The sequence below is a fragment of the Mobula hypostoma genome, chromosome 14, assembly GCF_963921235.1.
Source record: "Mobula hypostoma chromosome 14, sMobHyp1.1, whole genome shotgun sequence".
NCBI classification, from domain to species: domain Eukaryota; kingdom Metazoa; phylum Chordata; class Chondrichthyes; order Myliobatiformes; family Myliobatidae; genus Mobula; species Mobula hypostoma.
In genome coordinates this window covers 35,675,902-35,697,794 of record NC_086110.1, presented here as the reverse complement: position 1 = coordinate 35,697,794, position 21,893 = coordinate 35,675,902, and the positions used below count along the sequence as shown (strand labels likewise).

At 42.8% G+C, this 21,893-nt stretch overlaps 1 protein-coding gene across 1 annotated transcript in view; it reads right to left on the bottom strand.

Annotated features, from left to right (window-relative positions):
* The window catches only part of mylk3 (myosin light chain kinase 3), a 95,945-nt gene extending 74,317 nt beyond the window's left edge, over positions 1-21,628 (bottom strand). Inside the window, exon 1 of the mRNA XM_063066940.1 lies at positions 21,499-21,628. Within this exon, the coding sequence (XP_062923010.1) occupies positions 21,499-21,591 (93 nt within the window). The 5' untranslated portion in view covers positions 21,592-21,628. The remainder of the gene's footprint in view (positions 1-21,498) is intronic.
* Positions 21,629-21,893: the final 265 nt, after the last annotated feature.

The following is a 21,893-nucleotide window of genomic DNA, read 5'->3' as shown; positions in this document are numbered from 1 at the left end:
GACCTCCAAGGGTGTATGTAATACTTTGTTTAGTGATTTTGTCTAATCTGTAAAGCAAGTTGGGTATATGCAGAAAATGTGACATTAAACTATGTACTTATATTATATTATCATGTTTATACTATTACAACTTTAGGCAAGTCTACAGGGAGTTTGGCCTCATAACCATATAACCATATAACAATTACAGCACGGAAACAGGCCATCTCAGCCCTTCTAATCCGTGCCAAACTCTTATTCTCACCTAGTCCCACTGACCTGCACTCAGCCCATAACCCTCCATTCCTTTCCTGTCCATATAGCTGTCCAATTTAACTTCAAATGACAACATCGAACCTGCCTCAACTACTTCTGCTGGAAGCTCGTCCCACACAGCTACCACTCTCTGAGTAAAGAAGTTCCTCCTCATGTTGCCCCTGAACATTTGCCCTTTAACTCTCAACTCATGTCCTCTTGTTTGAATCTCCCCCACTCTCAATGGAAAAAGCCTATCCACGTCAACTCTATCTATCCCCCTCATATTTTTAAATACCTCTATCAAGTCCCCCCTCAACCTTCTACGTTCCAAAGAATAAAGACCCAACTTGTTCAACCTTTCTCATCATGTAAGACATCAATAGAGTAGCTACTTAGCAGCTCGCCAGCTAGTTTGAATGACGTTAGCTATGCTAATGAATGAATGACACCTGTTAAACTCACCTCAACATGTCTTTTACATTTTAACCCACCAAGGGCAATAGAAAAGTCACTTGCAAACAGTGCAGTGAGCAACACTGTCATTATTTTGAGGTGGATTGTAAAGCCCGCCCACAGAGAAAACTGATAGGTTTACTTAGCACAAAGAGAGACCAATCAGGATGCTCGCTCTCACTCCCGCTCTCGCTCTCCCTCTCAAAAAAATTGATTTCCGGGATAATTTCCGGGCATCAGGGAGCCGCATCAATATGCAGGAGACTCCCAGAACTTCGGGGAGAGGTGGGATGTCTGTGGATGGGAAGGGTATGGATGTCTGTGGTCCAGGTGCAGGTTGATGGGACTGGGCAGAATGATGGTCTGGTATGGACTAGATGGGCCAAAGGGCCTGTTTCTGTGCTGCAGTACTCCATGACTCCATGTGGAGGAAGACAGAGTACCAGAGGAAAAAAATCCACTTAGTCAATAGGAAAATGTGAAAACGCCACCCAGACAGCAGCTGAAGTCAGGACACATCTGGATCACTGAAGCAGGGCCATCGGCACAGTCTCTGAGACACTGTAACTGTGAGCAGGCACTTTTATAGAGAATTCCCAGTTACTGGCGAGAAAATTTAATAGCAGGGAATGAATTGTTAATGTCAGTTTTAAATCACTCTCACACCTGCACTTTGCAAACTGGAATTAAAGAATCCTCTATTGAATCATTTCTGAGTGACCTGAAAGAAATTCTTTTTAATAGTTAAAGCCGAATTGATTCATGGCTTGTGAGCTGACGGTGACCTTGGTGTGAACTTTATTTAATTATTCCACCTAAAGCTTGCTGTGGAGCCAAGATATCCTAGGTAACTCAAAATTAATCACCAGTAAAATAGCTCTAGGTGCTTTCTATTGTCTCCAATGTTGTCTTATGCAATTTGTGAGAGTTTACGAACAGTTTCTGACTTTTATAATGTACGCATATTGTAGAGGTTTAATGCCATCTGTGGAGCCTGGCCCATGCATACTTAGATAAATCAACTTCATTATAACAATATAATGGTCTTTACCGCAGGGTAGGGGAATCCAAAACTAGGGTGAAATGGGAAAGATTGGAAAGGTCCTGAACGTTAACTTCAGCACACAGGGGACAGTGATACACGTGGACAGATCTGCTGGAGGAAGTTGTTGAGATAGTATCTGGAGTAAAATGCAAAGTTCAAACTAAATTTATTATCAAAGTACATCACCATATACAACCTTGACATTCATTATCTTGTGGGCATACTCAATAAATCCACAGAATAATGACCATAACATAAACAATGAAAGGCTGCACCAACTTGAAAACTCCTGAGGAAATAGAGGCGCTGCCTTGCTTTCTTCATGATTGCATTTACTTGCTGGGTCCAGGACAGTTCCTCCTAAATAAAAACACTGAGGAATTTAAAGTAGCTGACCCTCTCCACCTCTGATCCTCAGAGGAGGACTGGCTTATGGACCTGTGGTTTTCTCCTCTTGAAGTCAATCATCAGCTCTTGCTGACATTGAGTAAAAGGTGGTTGTACAACTCAGCTGTATTTTCAGTCTTCCTCCCGTATGCAGATTCATCACGGCCTTTGATTCTGCCTACGACAATGGTGTTGTCAGGGAACTTGAAAATGGCATCGGAGCCGTGCTTAGCCTCATGGTGGTAAGTGTAAAGTGAGTAAAGCAAGTGCTAAACACACAGCCTTGTGGTACCCCTGTGCTGATGGAGATTGTGGAGGAGCTGAGATGATAGTATCATTCAAGAAGCACTTGGATAGGTACATAGAGGGGTGGGGTTAAACTCAGGAGCTTGGGACAAACTGGGTGGGTGTGGTTCATATGGACTCATTGAGCCAAAGGGCCTGTATCTGTGCTGTATTGCTCTGTGACTCTAGTAAGAAATTTAAGAGGTTTTGGGCCAACAAAATATGTATTTACAATGTAAGTACATCCCACAAAATCCAGATGTAGCCACAGAGAGGGGAGGAGAAGATGGCGACGCGACGCGGCGCGCGTGGCCACTCCGAAATGATATCATATTTGTTAAGTAGGGTCCGTGCACAATCCTGATTTGAAGGAGGCAGATGTGAGAAACATGGAGGAATGTCTGGAGAAACTTCTGAAATGCCCGCTTCGCTGCCGCTGCTACTGTGCAATCAAGAATCTCCGGAGGGAAGGCCCCAAATCCTTGGCTTTGCCTATTGCCTGTTGCCAGGACCGGGATCGAAGCGCTCGGCAGAGATGGTGCTCGGTGCACGGTGTCGGAGGGCTGGTCGGAGGCTCGAAGGCTCGAAGTTTTTGGACGGACTCAAGAGTCGGCTGTGGTCAGGTGCTTCCAGGGTGCTGCATCGGAAAGTTTGCTGTGCTAGAGGTTTATGGCAGGGAGAGTTTCTCCCTTCTACCGTCTGCGTGAGATGATGGGACTTTCGAGAGACTTTGAGACTTTTTTTTACCGTACCCATGGTCTGTTCTTTATCAAATTACGGTATTGTTTTGCACTGTTGTAACTATATGTTATAATTATGTGGTTTTTGTCAGTTTTTTTAGTCTTGTTTTGTCCTGTGCTTCTGTGATATCATTCTGGAGGAACAATGTATCATTTCTTAATGCATGCATTACTAAATGACAATAAAAGAGGACTGTGTGTCCTCATAATCTAATCATAATCTAATCTAACCTAAATTTATAGTATTACTGTTACTTCCAAATTATACATACTGATGGTGACTAGAGGCTGGAATGCACAACCTTGTATGGGTGATAGAGCCAGTTACCTTCACTGGATTTAAGCATCTGGAAGCACATTTGAATCACCAAGACAGAGAAAGCTACAAACAAATTCTGGTCATTGGGAATAGATCAGAAAGGAATCGTCGTTCATGGATATGATGGGCTGACTCTGATTTTCAATGTGGAGCTTTGGTTGGAGACGGTCTTTGCTAGAATGTTTTTTTTAAACTATAGGTTTGCAATATTTGCTTTTAAATGCAGATTACAGTGAAAGTCTTGCCTAATAACTTTATCACACCTCTCCAGAAATATCATGCATTCTTCCACTAAGAACTAAATTCTCCACATCTGTAGCATCTGCTTTCAGAGCCACGTTGTCACAAGCCTGTCTTTCATGTCGCTGGCCTGCACAATGTGTATAGAATGCCCACCCTGCTGGGCTCACAGGAATACAAATTTCTTTAAAGTCTGAAGCAAATAGACTAAAGAAATCTTTAAAAGCATTTGACTTGCTTTTGTAAATGTAATAGTGAATTATGGATGCAGAAACAAAATGTAATCAGTTCATATTTTGTTTAAAATACTGTACTTTTAATTATTAAAGGCCAGGTTTACAGCTGTACAGAGGCAAGCAAATGAACAGTCCTTACAACTGAGAATATGTATTTACATATATAAAATAGTAAAGTAAGTCATTATTTTAGGCAGTAAAATTCAAACAAGGACCATTTTTGTACTGTAAGCCACTGCTGTGTATTCAGTTGGCAATAAATTTCCAATGCTGCGTGTAAGCATTGCCTACTGGAAATAGGGCTTTCATTCATGAAAATATTGTCACAAATATGCAGTTGTTTTCTGCTGCCTAAAATCTCCTTAACTTCATTGTGCCTCTTATAGTCAGCATCTGGAAGACCATGGAATTTTTAAACAACGGCTCTGATTAATTCAAATTGTGAATGAAGTCTTCTAAATTTATATTCCATTAATTTCAAAAGAACTGAACTACAGGACCAGAAGAGAATATGCATTTGTACTACTTTGTGTGTTTAATAGAGCAACCCAGGATGAGTTTCTTGGTGTGCTTTACTTTGTATAAATTAACCTCATTATATTGTTTTCCTTTAAATGCAAACAACAGGAATTCTGCAGATGCTGGAAATTCAAGCAACACACATAAAAATTGCTGGTGAACGCAGCAGGCCAGGCAGCATCTCTAGGAAGAGGTGCAGTCGACGTTTCAGGCCAAGACCCTTCGTCAGGACTAACTGAAGGAAGAGTGTTTTCCTTTGTTAGTTTTCAAAACTTTGAAGTCTTTATTAATGACAGAAAAACCTTTGAAATTAGACGGCAATGGAAAAAGTAACAGGATCACAATGCGTGGGTAAATCCTTGCTTGTTTGAACCAGTGCAATATTGTTAGGGAGCATTATTTGGAGAGTGAATGGTGTTGGATAGCATAATTGTGGATTAACTAAACTGAGAACCAGTCTTCAGGAAATAAAACCCCCACACAATTTAACTTCACCTGAAACTCTGTGGCTAGTAAAACCAGCTGTTGTGTGTGGGACCTTAGACAGCACATGTGGAAGTGCTCGAGCGGTTTGAGTTGCTTATTGGATACAGTCAACGTTCCACAACCACATGGGAGGCCAGTGAGGACAACAGTCTTGTACAAGCTGATCTTAGTGGACATCTGGATATTGTGCTAAGCTCTGTCTAGCCATGCAAATACTGGTGTTGATTTCTTTATCCAAGGGACCATCACAGGAAATGACCCTGCTGATGTATTTCAATCTCTTTGCTACCCTCGGTGTTGTGCCTTTGACGGTGATGGAAGGCAGCACAGGAGCAGGCTTAAATAAGGTCTCTGTTTTGACCAGACTGATGGTGAGGCCAAATAGATGTCAGGCTTCTACGAACCAGTCAATGACCAGTTGCAGATCAGACTCCATGTGGGCTGCGAGAATGCAGTCATCAGCATAGAGTGCTTCGAGGATGACTCTATTAATCATCTCAGATTTGGATTTTAGATAACACAGATCAAAGATCCATCAAACCTGTTCTGTAAGTACACCCCATGTTTAAAGTCCCTGACCATGTAGTTGAGTACGCAAGTAAAACAGAGGTTAAACAGCATGAGGGGCCAGTACACATTCTTGCCTCACACTATCTGGGATATTAAACATCTCTGAAGCTTCCCCACCTGAGAGGACAAGGCCAGTCATAACATCATGAAAGAGGCGAGTAAGATTGACATACTTGCGTGGGCATCCTAACTTTGTCAAAGTTGTCCAGAGAGCTTCTCTGTTAATCATGTCAAAGGCCTTGGTTAAATCTATGAAGACAATGTACGGATCCAGATTTTGCTCGATACGTTTTTCTTGAACCTGGTGAAACCTGCTCTATGTCTCGGGCAGGTTCTTCTCCGATTTGGTGGTGACTAAGCCACTGAGAATGATGCAGTCTAGGATCCTCCTGGTGAATGACAGCAGCGAGGTGTTGCAGTAGTTACCGCCGTCAGCTTTGCTGCCTTTGTTCCCGAAAAGAGATACAATCAACATGTCTCTGAATTCATCGGGCACGTCTTCATCTTCCCAGATGTTCATCAGAATATCATGGAAGGTCCTTCGTGCAACTGGACCCATTGACTTGAAGATCTCAGCAGGGATTCCATCTTCTCAGTGGCTTTTCCAGAATGTAAACAAGCAATGGCTTGTTTGACCTCAACTATTGTAGAAGGGAGGTCGGGGCTGTCAGCTGTAGATTTCTGGGGGATCTAACTGAGTGCAGCCTGGTTTATAGTAGAGGGTTTGTTGAATACGTTGCTGAAGTGCTCTTTCCACCTGTCATTAATGCTCTTTTTCTCTCTGAGCAGGACGGTGCCGTCTCCTGAGAGAAGGGGTGTGATGCATGGCTTATGTAGTCCATAGATTGCTTTGGTGGCACTTAAGAGCATCTGAGAGTCTTTTGGTATCAGTGTAACTGGATTTACCAGAGTAGCACCCTCACCATTCAGTCCGTATTCTGCGCAGTTCAGTCTGTACTTGCCTCTGAAGATGTTTGAAGTGCTCATGTTTCGGGATGGAAGAGACATTGTTCCGCCGTGTGAGAAATGCCTTCTGCTTCATCATTTTCGTCAAACCAATCCTCTCTTTAACCTGAGGGCTGACTTTGCTGACGTCATCACTAGCACCTTGTATTGATCCCACTACTGTGCTATGATTCTATTCGGGGCCTAGTGCATCAGCAGTGCATCATTGAGACTGTATGCAAATTGCTCTCAGTTTCTGGTGCTGCAACCTGTCGGTAACGAGAGGTTGCCGGATTACTTTTCGTTTCTTACTGTGCAGTGAGGGGATTGATCTAACCAGATGAAGGTCAGTCCATTAGTCTGCGCCACATGTGCCCCCAGTGCTCTTGAAATCAAGAGTGTCCCATCTGCGACAAGTGATGTAATCGATCAAGTGCCATTGCTTGGATCCGGGATGCGTCCACATTGTTTTGTATTTGTCGGTCTATCTAGATAGGGTGTTAGTGATAACCAAATCGTTTTCAGCACAGAAACTGAGCTGCAATCAGCCATTGGTGTTAAGTTTACCAACACCGTGATGTCTAGTACCCACTTCCAGTTGTTGCTGGCGTTGCTCACTCTGGCTTTCAAGTCGCTCGTTGGGATGAGCTTATCACCAAGAGGTGATTCTTGCACAATTTGACCGAGGTCGGCGTAGAAGCTCATCACTGCCTGTCGTAGTCAGCACTGGTAACTGTGACTTGGCGAGAGCCAATGAGCAGAAAGCAAAGTGTGGTTAATCGTAAATTGATGCATGCTTTCAGCATTGGTAGCTGAGGTAGGAACAAAGTCTTGATGGCTAGTCCTACTCCATGTGTTCAATTTTCGTTTTCAAGTTTGCCTTTTCAGAAGAAGGTGTAACTGCATTTAGACTCAGAAATAGAGCCTTCATCTGCGACCCCAGTATCAGGCAACGTGGCGATGTCGATGGTGTAACGTGCCAGCTCTCGTGCTAGGAGGGCTAGGCTTAGCTCAAGCTGATCGCTGTTATCATTGTCCAATAGCGTTGAGCCGGTTTAAGCACCAGGCCATACCGGAAAGGTCGGAGATGAGCCAAATCAAAGCAGCAGAGCCCAGGTCAAAGAGCGAGGAACAGCCTGCTGTTTGGTCGATGTAAGCACAGGGCCTGGTTGCAAAGGTCAGGTGTCGGAGCTGGAGGTGTGGGATGGGCCAATGTTCAGCTCATCACTCCCAAAGTTTGCTCATCTCTGTGCTGAACTGAGGCTGCGGCCTGCAGCTATCGGTCTCCTGGATCAGCTGTGACTGGCATCTTGGCTGTGGATTCACTTCCGTGAACTTCTGTTCCGAATCTTACTTGCTTACTTTTATTGCTTGCATGATTTGCTCTTTTTTCTGCACATTGGATGCTTGGCAGTCTTTTTTTTAATGGGTTCTATTGGGTTTCTTTGTTTTGTGGCTGCCTGTAAGGAGATGAATTTCAATGTTGTACATAGTATACATACCTGGAGAATAAATATGCTTTGAACTCTGAACTTTGAGTTCAGATATTCCAAGCTCCAAAGATCACTTTCATTTTCATGAGTTTTCAACTACCGTAGGGGTAAAACTGACATGCTGACCAGTAATTTTGGGACAAGCAATGTTTGGGACATCATTTCTAGTTCCCTCCTTCACCTGAGGGTGAGCAGTGCTAATCTGTCTCCTGGGATGCGCTGAACTCTTCTGCTGTCCCTGGGTCAGAGTCGAACGACCTGCGTCCGCAGGTCACTTACAGTGCGTGGAGGTTTGGAACTACGCCTGCCTGCTGCCGCTTTGTCCCTCCCTCATCGCTGCGGGAATTAGTAAGTTTGATAGTGATGAGCTGCAGGAAGGAAGCTGTGTGGAAAAGCCGTTGCACTGGGGCAATTTCATTCTTTCTACCTCAGAAACCCTGTTCCAGTGGTACAAGTGATAATGACAACTGGAGACCTCGTTGGTTACAGTGGAATGGCCATGACGTCTTCTGTGCCCTTCACTACCCACGGAGCACTGCAAAACTGCCTTGGACCTCACTGGTGCTCTCATCTGTTTAGTCCACCTGAACTGACTCTGCGTGCTAGGATGGACATATTCCTATCTCACTGCTGTTTGAGGCAAACCGGCTATCCTTGCCTGGATCAGCCCACCTCTTGAAGCATGTACCAGGGTGTGGTCGCTGTCGCATGCAAACAGTTACTGGGAGCCACCAGTGAGAGCTGAGAGTCAGGTGAGGACCAAAGGTGAATGAGCTGTCCCGAGGAAGACACATCAAGCCCTTTCACCAGAAGTGCTACCCCTGTCTGGACACCCCATACAACCTAATATCCATTCTGGGTATCTGCTGGCATGACCATATCACAAACCTGTAAGTTTCCATTGAGGCAAAGACTTCCAGTACTGAAGCCACGGTCCTGAAAGCACAACTTTGTTGGACCGGACATGTTAAACTGTATTCATGGAGGATTACAGGCTCCCTAAGCAGCTGCTCTCTGGCCAGTTATCACAGGGAAGTAGAAACCGTGGTAGACCTCATAAGAGGTGTAAGGAACTGTGCGAAAGCCAGCAATGTTTATAGTGGGCCTGCTCATCAGCATCTGGAACACAGGGCATGAGACAGAACTAGTTGGCGCATCTTGATTAAACTTGCTCACAGCAACTTAGAAGATAGGCATCACGTAGACCTGAAGACCACCCAACAGAAGAGGACACCAGAGCAACAGTCAGACCTACGGAATCAGGACAACTCTCTTGTCCCCACGGTGAATGTCTTTGCCATTCAAGAACTGGTCTCTACAGTCACCTATAAACACACATCAGATGAACTGCACAAATGCAATCGTCATCGTTGAAATCGACGGACAACCAACAATGAGGTATAACCATTCTCTGTCCCACTGAAAATACATAGGGGAATACCATCGATGTAAGTTCCCGTTGTTAGTGCATTGTTGAAGGTATATCCCTGCTATTAAATGCACAGTTCAGGACAGATCTGTTTTGTCACTTAATTTTCTGGTTAGTTGTATATCCATGGAGCCATCCTTGATACACTTTGGGTGTCTGGAGGTTCTTAGAACAGACACCAGTATTGAATATTCAAGGAGGCTCTGCTATTTGGAATGTACTATCATTGTAAATAATTAATTCTGCAAATTTATCTGATTGTATTCCAAACGTTAACGTTAAGTAGGCAAATATAGCAATTGAATTGGTAGTTAATTGTTATCTTTATGTTGAAGAAGACTGTGTCAAGCGAATGAGATTCTCTTGGATTCTCTCCAGGAGGATCACTGCATGAATAAATAACAGAATCAGAAGGGCTTATTATCACCGGCATGTGTCACGAAATTTGTTAACGTAGCAGCAGCAGTACAATTCAATACATAATATAGAAGAAGAAAAAGAAGAAGAAATAATAATAAATAAATAAGTAAATCAATTACAGTATATGTATATTGAATAGATTAAAAATTATGCAAAAAACAGAAATAATATATATTAATAAAGTGAGGTAGTGTTCACGGGTTCAAAGTTCATTTAGGAATCAGATGGCAGAGGGGAAGGAGCTGTTCCTGAATCGCTGAGTGTGTGCCTTCAGGCTTCTGTACCTCCTACCAGCTGGTAACAGTGAGAAAAGGGCATGCCCTGGGTGCTGGAGGTCCTTAATAATGGACGCTGCCTTTCTCAGACACCACTCCTTGAAGATGTCCTGGGTACTTTGTTGGCTAGTGCCCAAGATGGAGCCAACTAAATTTACAAACCTCTGCAGCTTCTTTCAGTCCAGTGCAGTAGCCCCCCCCATACCAGACAGTGATGCAGCCTGTCAGAATGCTCTCCATGGTACATCTATAGAAGTTTTTGAGTGTATTTGTTGACATACCTAATCTCTTCAAACCCCTAATGAAGTATAGTTGCAGTCTTGCCTGCTTTATAACTGCATCAATATGTTGGGACCAGGTTAGATCCTCAGAGATCTTGACACCCAGGAACTTGAAACTGCTCACTCTCTCCACTTCTGATCCCTCTATGAGGATTGGTATGTGTTCCTTTGTCTTATCCTTCCTGAAGTCCACAATCAGTAAGACATTGAGTGCCAGGTTGTTGCTGCGACACCACTCCACTAGTTGGCATATCTCACTCCTGTACGCCCTCTCATCTCCATCTGAGGTTCTACCAACTATGGTTGTATCAGCAGTAAATTTATAGATGGTATTTGAGCTATGCCTAGCCACACAGCCAAGGGTATAGAGAGAGTAGAGCAGTGTGCTAAGCACACACCTCTGGGATGCACCAGTGTTGATCATCAGCGAGGAGGAGATATTATCCCCAATCCGCACAGGTTATGGTCTTCTGGTTAGGAAGTTGAGGATCCAATTGCAGAGGGAGTTACAGAGGCTGTAACTTCTCAATCTGGATTGTGGGAATGATGGTATTAAATGCTGAGCTATAGTTGATGAACAGCATCCTGACATAGATGTTTGTGTTGTCCAGGTGGTCTAAGGCCATGTGAAGAGCCACTGCGATTGCATCTGCCATTGACCCATTGTGGTGATGGGCAAACTGCAATGGGTCCAGGTCCTTGCTGAGGCAGGAGTTCAGTCTAGTCATGACCAACCTCTCAAAGCTTTTCATCACTGTAGATGTGAGTGCTACTGGGCAATAGACATCAATACAGAACACATTATTCTTCTTAGGCGCTGGTATAATTGTTGCCTTTCATATTTCCCGGTTACACCTTCTGCGTGGCTCAGTTTCAGTCGATGTCCACACAGACCACCTGTGAGATCTATCGTTTTCCAATTTTCTCTATTTCAATGTCTGAGCAGTAATAATAGCTCTGCTGATTTCCTTTGCATATCACCAAGCAACCCAATTTGTTAACAGCCAGCATTACTCCAAACTAGCTTCTGATGACCAACGCCTTGAATGTGATTTTTGTTGCAACTGGAAGCAGTGATGGTAGTCAGCTCAGATGTTTCCAGTTCGTTGGAAATTGAGCCGAGACAGCTGCAACATAAACTCATAGTGTTGTCATCACGTCTCTGTGTACTGGGGCTGGAAGGGGCCTTGAGGATGAATAGTCTCCCAAATGATTACGAGGATTACTCCCTCTGGTCCATCTCCTCCTTGCCTTTCTTCCATGGCCCACCGTCCTCTCTTATTAGATTCTTCCTTCTTCAACTGTTTACCTCTTCCAAGTATCACCTTCCAACTTCTTACCTCATTGCCCCTCACCTGGTCTCACCAATTACCTGCCAGCTGGTGCGCCTTCTCCTCTCCCCACCTCTTATTTTGGCTTTTTCCCCCTTCCTTTCCAGTCCTGATGAAGGACCTTGGCCCAAAACGTTGACTGTTTATTCCCTTTCATAGATGCTGCCTGACTTGGTGAGTTCCTCCAGCACTATGGGTGTACTGCTCAAAATTTCCAGCATCTGCAGAATCTCTGCAGATTACTAGGATTGTAATGGTGGCTGAATCTGCTGCCTTTTCTAAGGATGATAGAGTACATAGCCTTGCCACTGCTGCTCACTGGAGCTTTGCTGTGGCCTTAGCAGGCTGTTATTGAAGATTGCTGCTGCTTCTGCTGACAATGTGCCATTCAACGTCTAGACTGTACTGCAGTCTGCTGACAATGTGCCATTCAACGTCTAGACTGTACTGCAGTCTGCTGACAATGTGCCATTCAACGTCTAGACTGTACTGCAGTCTGCTGACAATGTGCCATTCAACGTCTAGACTGTACTGCAGTCTGCTGACAATGTGCCATTCAACGTCTAGACTGTACTGCAGTCTGCTGACAATGTGCCATTCATCGTCTAGACTGTACTGCAGTCTGCTGACAATGTGCCATTCAACGTCTAGACTGTACTGCAGTCTGCTGACAATGTGCCATTCAACGTCTAGACTGTACTGCAGTCTGCTGACAATGTGCCATTCAACGTCTAGACTGTACTGCAGTCTGCTGACAATGTGCCATTCAACGTCTAGACTGTACTGCAGTCTGCTGACAATGTGCCATTCAATGTCTAGACTGTACTGCAGTCTGCTGACAATGTGCCATTCAACGTCTAGACTGTACTGCAGTCTGCTGACAATGTGCCATTCAACGTCTAGACTGTACTGCAGTCTTCCATCAGACATTATGCAAAAATTCTGTACTGTGTAGGAGCACCAGGAAAAGGAACACAGAGGACAAAGAAGAAGGAGTAAACATTTACATTGCATGGAATGTTGATTTAGTGCTTCTTTACACTTTGTGATTAGTTTTGGAATATCCTACCCTGAGAAGAGGATGGTGACCACCCAACTTTTCTATGCCCCTCATGATTTTGTAAACCCGTGGGTGGCCACACCTCAGCTTCCAGGGAAGTCATCCCCAGCCTATACAGTCTCTCCTTATAATTCAAGCCCTTCAGATCCAGCAAAGTACTTGAGAGGGCTGTACCATCTTGAGCTTAATTACTTCCTTCTTATAATACAGCAACTAGCAACCAGAACTGCACACAACAGAGTGACATCTTGAACCACTGCAACATGATGTTCCAATATTGTACCCATTACTCCATTTGATAAGGACAAATATTCCATAGCCTTCTCTACCACCTCTGGCAATGTGTCAAAGAGGAACACTGTCTCATTCAGCTGGTTTGAATGATAATTAAATTTGTTCTGAATGATAATTAAACTAGATTTGAATTGATTTGGTGTTGCCATTCTCAAGGAACCACGTAGTTGTATCACTTGGTATCTCTGTTCAACAACAAGTCTAACCACCATTCCTCCTCCCATGGACCTGACATTCACTGTGTATGTTCTGCCTTGTTTTAATTTCCCAAATTATATCATTTTACATTTGTGTAAGCTCAGTTCCATTTGCTATTCTTCAAATTCATGCAACACGATTTCCCACCTAGAAATCCATCCTGACTGTCCCTGATCAGTTCTTGACTTTCTAAATGCAGTTAGATTTTGTCTCTCGTAATTCACCCCTATCCACCAATAACTTTCCCACTGATGCTGGGCTCACCGACCTCTAGCGCTCTGGTTCTTCCTTGCATCACTGATTAAATAATCACCCTCCAGTCTTCTGGCAACACGCTCATGGCTACAGAAGATCCAGGAATCTCTGCTGAGGATTTTGCGATATCTTGTCATGCTTCCCACAATGCCCTAGGTTAGTGCCCAGGATCTTATTCACCTTTATTCACATCAAGGCCGCCAACATTTCCACTTTTGTAATGTCAATACATTCCAGGACCACACTCTTCCCTAAATTCCCTATCTTTCACGATCGTCTCCAAGATGAGGAGTATTGATTTTGGACCTCATCCTTCTTCATGGCTCCACACATAGACAATCACACTGATCCTTAAGGGGATCCGCTCTTCCAATATTTACCTTTTAACTCTGAATTTACTTACAGAATCTCTTAGGATTCTCAGTTACTTATCTACCAAAGCTATCTCATGTACCTTTTTTGCCTACATCCTAAATCTCACTTTCTCCTCAAGACATTTGTTAAATCCCACCTGCCTATACCTGACATGTGCCTTGCTCTTTTTCTGACTAGAGACTCAATACCGCTCATCAGCTGTGATTTCCTAATCCAGCCTTGCCCTTCACTCCCACAGGAATATGCTGCCCCTAAATGTTCCCTATCTAAATGTTAAATGCCTCCTGCTTGCCAGGTGTCCCTTTAACTGCTAACAGTCTCTCATAATCAACCTTTGCAAGCTCCTGTCTAATGCCATCAGAATTAGCTTTACTCCAATGTAAAAATTTAACTTGTAGAGCTGTCCTATCTTTTTCCCAAAACTGTTTAAAAATTAATAGAATTATAGTCACCGGGCCCAAACCCCCTATGCGCCTCAGCCGCTAGCTCATCCTTATTTCCCTGTAAGAGGCGGAGTGTTGCTCCCTCTCTAGTAGGGCCATCTACATTTTAACGTAATTGAGAAAACTTTCCTGGACATGTGTCTGTCCCAGTCCATTGTATTACTAAAACCCTATTACTCCTGCATCTATCTGTCATCTTCCTATATAGTTGCTCCTCTAATTCCTGCTTGTGACTTGGAGGTCTGCAGTTCAATCCTACCAAAATGACTATCCCCTTTCCCCATCCAAAGTGAGATCTGGAAAGAGCAAATGGCGCTGTAATCCAACTTAACTGCAAATCAGCCACCAATCTGCATGTAACTGATGATCACTGTAAACAGGTTAAATTGCTTAAAACACAGTACTCCTGCTGCTATGTGTTTGATCCTCTGTGTGAGTTAAACAAATGCCCTGAGATGTACTATTGATGTCCTAGTTGACAGAAATGTTAGATCAGCACTCCACACTGAGTATTGTCACAACCTCACTACTGGCAAGAACATCACCCTTCCTAATATGGCGTCCAAAGCAAAGGGCACAATAAATATACTTAGGCAAACTTGGACCCATAATGGCATCTACAGCATTCAAAATACAGAAGTATGAAGCAGAATTTTTCTGCCAGATTTATAATATCAACACTTGCTTTGGAAAATTACAACCTGTAAACCACACACACACACACACACACACACACACACACACACACACACACACACACACACACACACACACACACTGCAATCCTCTTCACGTCCCTGGCAACAGCAGCCTGGTGTCAGCTTGAGTTGTGTCAAGGTGAGCTAAATCATGAAACTCTCTCCTTTCTTTTTTTAAGAAAGACATTCTAGTCTGAGTAGGTTTTTATCACGGCAGCACTATGGGTTTCAGAATTTCACATTGACAGTGGGAGGCCTTGTCATGTCCGTATTTCAAGTGGTACATTTTTTCGGGCATGCCCTATGGGATTTCACTCATTTCTATGCCTCATACCCTTTTCCGTCGCCACTTGCTGATCTTCATTTTAAAGAATTATTTTCTAAAAATGCAGAGCTCAGAGTCAGATTTTTATTAATGCTTTCCCATCACGAGTAAAGCCCTCTCCACCACTGAGCACATCTACGTGAAACATTGTCGCAGGAAAGCAGCATCCATCATCGGGGAGCCCCAGCACCCAGGCCATGCTCTCTTCTCTCTGCTGCCATCAGGAAGAAGGTACAGGAGCCTCAGGACTCACACCACCAGGTTCAGGAACAGATATTACCCCTCAATCCTCTTGAACCAAAGGGAATAACTTTACTCAACTTTAATTCCTCACTGAAATGTTCCCACAATGCATGGACTCACTTTCAAGGACTCTTCATCTCATGTTCCTGATATTTATTGATTATTATTATTTCTTTCTTTTTGTATTTGCACAGTTTGTTGTCTCTTGCACACTGATTGAATGCCCAAGTTGGTGTGGTCTTTCATTGATAATTATCCTATTCTGGATTACAGACCATGCCTGTAAGAAAATGAATCTCAGAGTTGTACGTGGTGATGCGTGTACTTTGATAATAAATTTACTTTGAAGTTTGAACCATGTACTTTCTTCTGAGCCACAAGAGTTATTTAATCTGGTTGTTAGTTGGTTGATACTGCAAGATGACGAGAATGTTAAGGCTTGGTTTTGTCAGAAATCTTCTGATCCATCCAATCTTTAGCATTATTTTGGTAAAGTATAAATGTACCATTTATTACATGGTAAAGCAGTGCAGCATTACCGGCCTGAGGTGATTATAGGTAATAGGTTAAGCATATTCCTATGCCCAGATGTTTTCTTCTCACTGCTGCCATCAGGAAGAAGGTAGAGGAGCCTCAGGACTCACAGCACCTGGTTCAGGGACAGTTATTACCCCTCAACCATCAGGCTACTGAACCAAAGGGAATAACTTCACTCACCTTCACTCGCCCCATCACTGAACCGATGAACTCACTTCCAAGGACTCATTGCATGTTCTTGATATCTATTGCTTATTTATTTATTATTATTATTTCTGTTTTTTCTTCCATTGGATTTGCAGTTTGTTGCCTTTTGCACATTGGTTAGTTGTCTGTCCTGTCCAGTGCATTAATTCTATTATGTTTCATAGATTTACTGAGTATGCCCGCAAGAAAACAAATCTCAAGGTTGATGATACAGTATATACATACTTTGATAATGAATTTACTCTGAACTTTGACCTTTTGAACCTTTTATATTGCAGGATATCTCCCTGTAACATTCCCCATGGTCAGTTGATGAAAATCATTTTTTTATATAAACAAGAAGTTCATGGGCATGGGACAAGTTGTCTTTGTAGAGGCAATAGTCAGGCAGAGCAAAGATTACATTACAGGTTTCCCCCGCCGTCCGAAAGTAGAGCGTTCCCATGAAACGGTTCGTAAACTGGAATGTCGTAAAGTGAAGAAGCAATTACCATTTATTTATATGGGAAAAATTTGTGAGCATTCGCAGACCCAGAAAATAACTTACTAAATCATGCCAAATAACACATAAAACCTAAAATAACAGTAACATATAGTAAAAGCAGGAATGATATGATAAATACACAGCCTATATAAAGTAGAAATACTTTTCCACAATCATTGCCGCACTGTTCTCCGTAGCGAAAATCTCACGCAAGCGCCGTCGGCAGAAACACTCTCTCCAGTAACCTTTAAGCTATGAAGCTGCCAAATCATACCAAATAACACGTAAAAATACACAGCCTATATAAAGTAGAAATAATAGTATCACTTACCAGAATCAGGAAGACAGCGCCGAGCACGCTGATGATGGTGTGTTAGGCTGAGTCATTGGAGTTTGGGGTGGTGCAGTGGTCCCCACCCTCCAGGCCGCAGACCGAAACCGGACTGCAAAGCATGCAGGGGTCCAGTGGTAGCTGGGACGCACCCAGCACATCTTTAAGGAAAAAGCCGAAATAAACAAGCTAATTAATTAGGTGCCACCTGGCACATAAATGTCGGCCCAGATCAGAGGCAATTGCCAATTGTGTCGCCTCTGATCCAGGCCGACATTTACGTGCCGGGCGGCACCTAATTAATTAGCTTGTTTATTTCGGCTTTTTTCTTAAAGATGTTTTGGGTGTGTCCCGGCTACCGCTGCATTCTTCGCGGATCGGTATCGGTCCACGGCCTGGGGGCTGGGGTGGTGGGTCGCTGGGGTGTCATCTCATCGCCATCTGTTTCCATCAGGGCAGGCAGGTCATCTTCTTCTATGCCTGCCTGCCTCAATGTCAAAGGTCGAGGTTCGTCGTCTGCTATGGCTGATGTGGAAGGCTTGAAAAACAACAGTATGCTTGACTGCTTAGCCTCACGCATTTTTCTATCATACGGTTCTTTGTAAGCACTCAAACCATCCTGCAAATATGCCCTAAAACTACGCACCCTTTCAAAATTAAAGTACTTTTCTGCAATCATTGCAGTGAAAATCTCACGCATTTGCTTCATATTCAGTTCCTGGACTACTCCACTTTTGGTCCGTTCGCTACTGCATCCGGTTTCGATTGTTATCCTTTCCTCTTCCAATTGCATCAGCTCTTCATCTATCAGTTCTTGGTCATGGGATGCCAAAACCTCTTCAACATCATCTTCGTCAGCTTCCACAAGCCAAAATCACTTTGTCCTTACTTCGTTCACCACGATCGAAATGCTTAATTATGTCTAGTTTTACGCTAAGTGTAACACCCATACGAGGTGTTAGGCTTTTCCGATACCTTAGAACTCATCTTGCTAACGGCTGCTCACAGGCACGTGTTTAAACAATGCTGGCTAGAATGCAGTTCCGGGGGAGGAGCGGCTGCTCGGGGCGCGCACTGCCTTCTATCGCGCACTGCCTTTTATCGCGCACTGCCTTTTTTCATAACAGTGAAAACACCTTCTGTTAGAGAAAACAGGTAACCAATGTAGGTCTTTCGTAACAGCAAGGTTTCGTAACACGAACGTTCGAAAAGCAGGGGACACCTGTATAACAATTGGAACAATAAAACCAAATTGAAAACTTTGACTTGCAATTTACTATAGTACATGTTCAAAATGTGAATAGCATACCCAAGGATCATAGTAACAGATGATGGATATGAAGTTTGCTGTAATATTCTTAATAATTAAGTAGTCAATTTCCCATGGGTCTGCAGGTGAAGGGGAAATAGAGGGCAGGAGGGAACTGCACAATGAAAATTCATTCCCTTTACCTACTACGTATTTTGAAATGATTTCTAAATCTTTTTATTTTGAGAGAATAAAATGAGGTTTGAGGATTAGCTGGAGGCTAGGGTACAGTTTTTTTTGGACTTCCCAAATATATTCAAATGTATTCCCTTTACTTTAGAAAAAATAAACTTACATAGATAAATGTGGTTTCCACCAAAGTTATAGCAATAAAGCCAAGGAATGCTAAGGTAATTCACCCAATAGGTATAAGGTTTTTCCTTTTATTTAATCTTTCCAGTGGTTCTGGACGTTTATGTTTTTATCTTAATTGTAATTTGCATAAATAAACATATTCATACTTTCTGTTCAATGGATTTTTAAAATATTCAGCAGCATATTACCACCTTCAGCAGGATGCAGCTGAAAGGATCATATTGGGGGATGTGTTGATGATAGGAGAATCATGCTGGGGACCAGTCTGGAGTTTGGGGGGCGGGGGAAGATTTGAAAGTGGGAGTTGGAATCTCTTAGGAAGACGATTGGGGAATGGATTAGACAAAAGGGTTGGAAAGTGTTGGGATCGTTTGGGGCAATAGTCAGAATGGGGTGTCACAGATGGTGAGAGAAGCAAACAGCATTGGTAGAAGGTCAGACTTAGCCATGGAAATGACTGCATGGTGGCATGGTGGAGTCAAATGAGAATGCAAAAAGACTATAAAACCATAAGACCATAAAATATAGGAGCAGAATTAGGTCATTTGGCCCATTGAGTCTGCACTACCATGTCATCGCGGCTATTCCAATTTTCCTCTCAGCCCCAATTTCCTGCCTTCCTGCCCTGACTAATCAAGAATCTATCAACCTCTGCCTTAAATATACATAAAGACTTGACCTCCGCAGCTGCCTGTGGCAAAGAATTCCACAGATTCACCACTCTCTAGCTAAAGAAATTCCTCCTCATCTCCATTCTAAAAGGACGCCCCTCTACTCTGAGGCTGAGTCCTCTGGTCTTAGGCTCTCCACATCCACTCTAACAAGGCCTTTCACCATTTGATAGGTTTCAATGAGGTCACCCCTCATTTTTCTGAATTCTAGTGAATACAGGCCCAGAGCCATCAAACACTCTTCATATGACAAGCCATTCAATCCTGGAATCATTTTCATGCACCTCCTTTGAACCCTCTCAGAAAGAGTTCTAAGAACAACAGCGGCAGAGAGTGAAGATGTATCAACCTGAAAGATAATGAATCCCTTTTTTGTCAATGGCAACTGCATAGTGGGTTTGTGCATGCCAGTTAACATGGGATGTTTAACTTTTACGTGGACGTATAATTATGAAGCAATTGATGGTAGCTCTAACAGCTTTTATAGAATGTCAGATTATTCAGTTTAGCCCTAATTTCCAACTCATTACAGAATCAGATTTAATATACCTCGCATTTGTCGTGAAATTTGTTAACTTTATGGCAGCAGCACAATGAAGTACATGATAAATAAATGCAGAGAAAAAAGACTGAGTTACATTAAGTATATGTAAGTCTATTAAATAGTTGAGTTAATATAAGTAGTGCAGAACAACAGAAATAATAAAGTAGTGAGGTAGTGTTCATGGGTTCAATGTCCATTTAAAAATCAGATGGCAGAGGGGAAGAAGTTGTTCCTGAATCGCTGAGCGTGTGCCTTCTGGCTTCTGTACCTCCTTCACTGCAGTCACAGTGTAGGCAGTGGTGGGGGTCCTTAATGATGGACTCCGCCCTCCTAAGATATTGCTCCTTGAAGATGTCTTGGATACTATGGAAGCTGGTACCCATGACGGAGCTGACTAATTTTACAAATTTCTGCAACTTATTTTGATCTTCAGCAGTAATACCCCACCGCATCCCTCCCCCATACCAGATGGTGATGCAGCCAGTCAGAATGGTCTCCACGGTACATTTGTAGAAATGTTTGAGTGTTTTAGTTGACAAACCAAATCTCCTCAAACTCCTAGTGAAATATAGCCGCTGTCTTGCCTTCCTTACAGCTGCATCGATATGTTGCATCCAGGTTAGTTTCTCAGAGATATTGACACCGAGGAACTTGAAATAGTTCATTCTCTCCACCTCTGACCCCTCTCTGAGGATTGGTTTGTGTTCCCTCGTCTTACCCTTCCTGAAGTTCACAATCAGTTTTTTAGTCTTGCTGATGTTTCGTGCAAGGTTGTTACTGCGACACCACTCAACTAACTGGTATATCTTGCTCCTGTATGCCCTTTCCTTGCCATCTGAGATTCTTTGAGCATAAAGGTATTTATAAGGGGAGTGAGAGTACTTTACTCTCATGCAGAGCCTTGGGAGTGCCAGATATTTCAAAGAAAATTACCAAAAAACTCTGAAATAAGCTTATCAAGTTAACAAACTAATGGAGATCAGTATCCATTTAAAGTTTGATTCTGTACAATCATCTTGTCAGCTAAAGCAATAAAATCCTGTTTGATATTAAAATCCAGAGAATCGGATGTGTTCATGCACAAATTTAGTAAACTAGTTCTTGTTCAGATGGAGGGTCTTAATTGTGAAGTTTAAAGGCAATGCTGAGTTTCTTTAAACACCATCTAAGGACCCATTTAATAATGGCTCTAGTTAACACACAAATCATACCTTTCCAAGTAAATTAGTAATTTATTGGGCATTACTACAGCTTTTCTTGAATGAACTATTCCTACTAAAGTCAAAGTAGTGACATAATTTTATTAAAGATAGAACTGTGGCATAATACTGCAGTCGGCCACTTACAATGCAAAGAAGGGATTCTTAATGTTAAACAAAGCAGAAAATGATTAATCAATTTAACTATTGTATTCATCAGCACCTGTAAATTATTTCTATTTACCTTAAAAGACTAGATCATCTTTAACAGGCCTATTCTGTTATTATTTTTAGTAAGTGTAAATGTCAATAATCTTACCGCAAATCTCTTTATATAGTCGGAGACGCTAAATCCTCCAGTAGTAAGACGTACAGATCTGCACAAATGTGAGTCTTTATACAGCATTTCCATTATCCCTTTTGTATTTATAAATCTCTGTAGAACAAATAGCGAGCTACAATAAAGAGTCCCCCTGTGAGGACACGATGGGTGTTTACTTGATAGGCAGTAAAGTGATGTGCCAAGTATTTCATCTTATCAGCCACTTCTTATGGCATTTCAAAAATCCTGCTTTAATATTGACAGGGTAAAGTGCGACAGCTCATATCTACAGCTCTGTTATTTCCTTCCTGTGAGACTGATGGGGCTTCCTTTTTGCCATCAGAAAGCACCTTGTGAAATGCGAGCACAAATAGTAGGGTTAATTTGTGGTC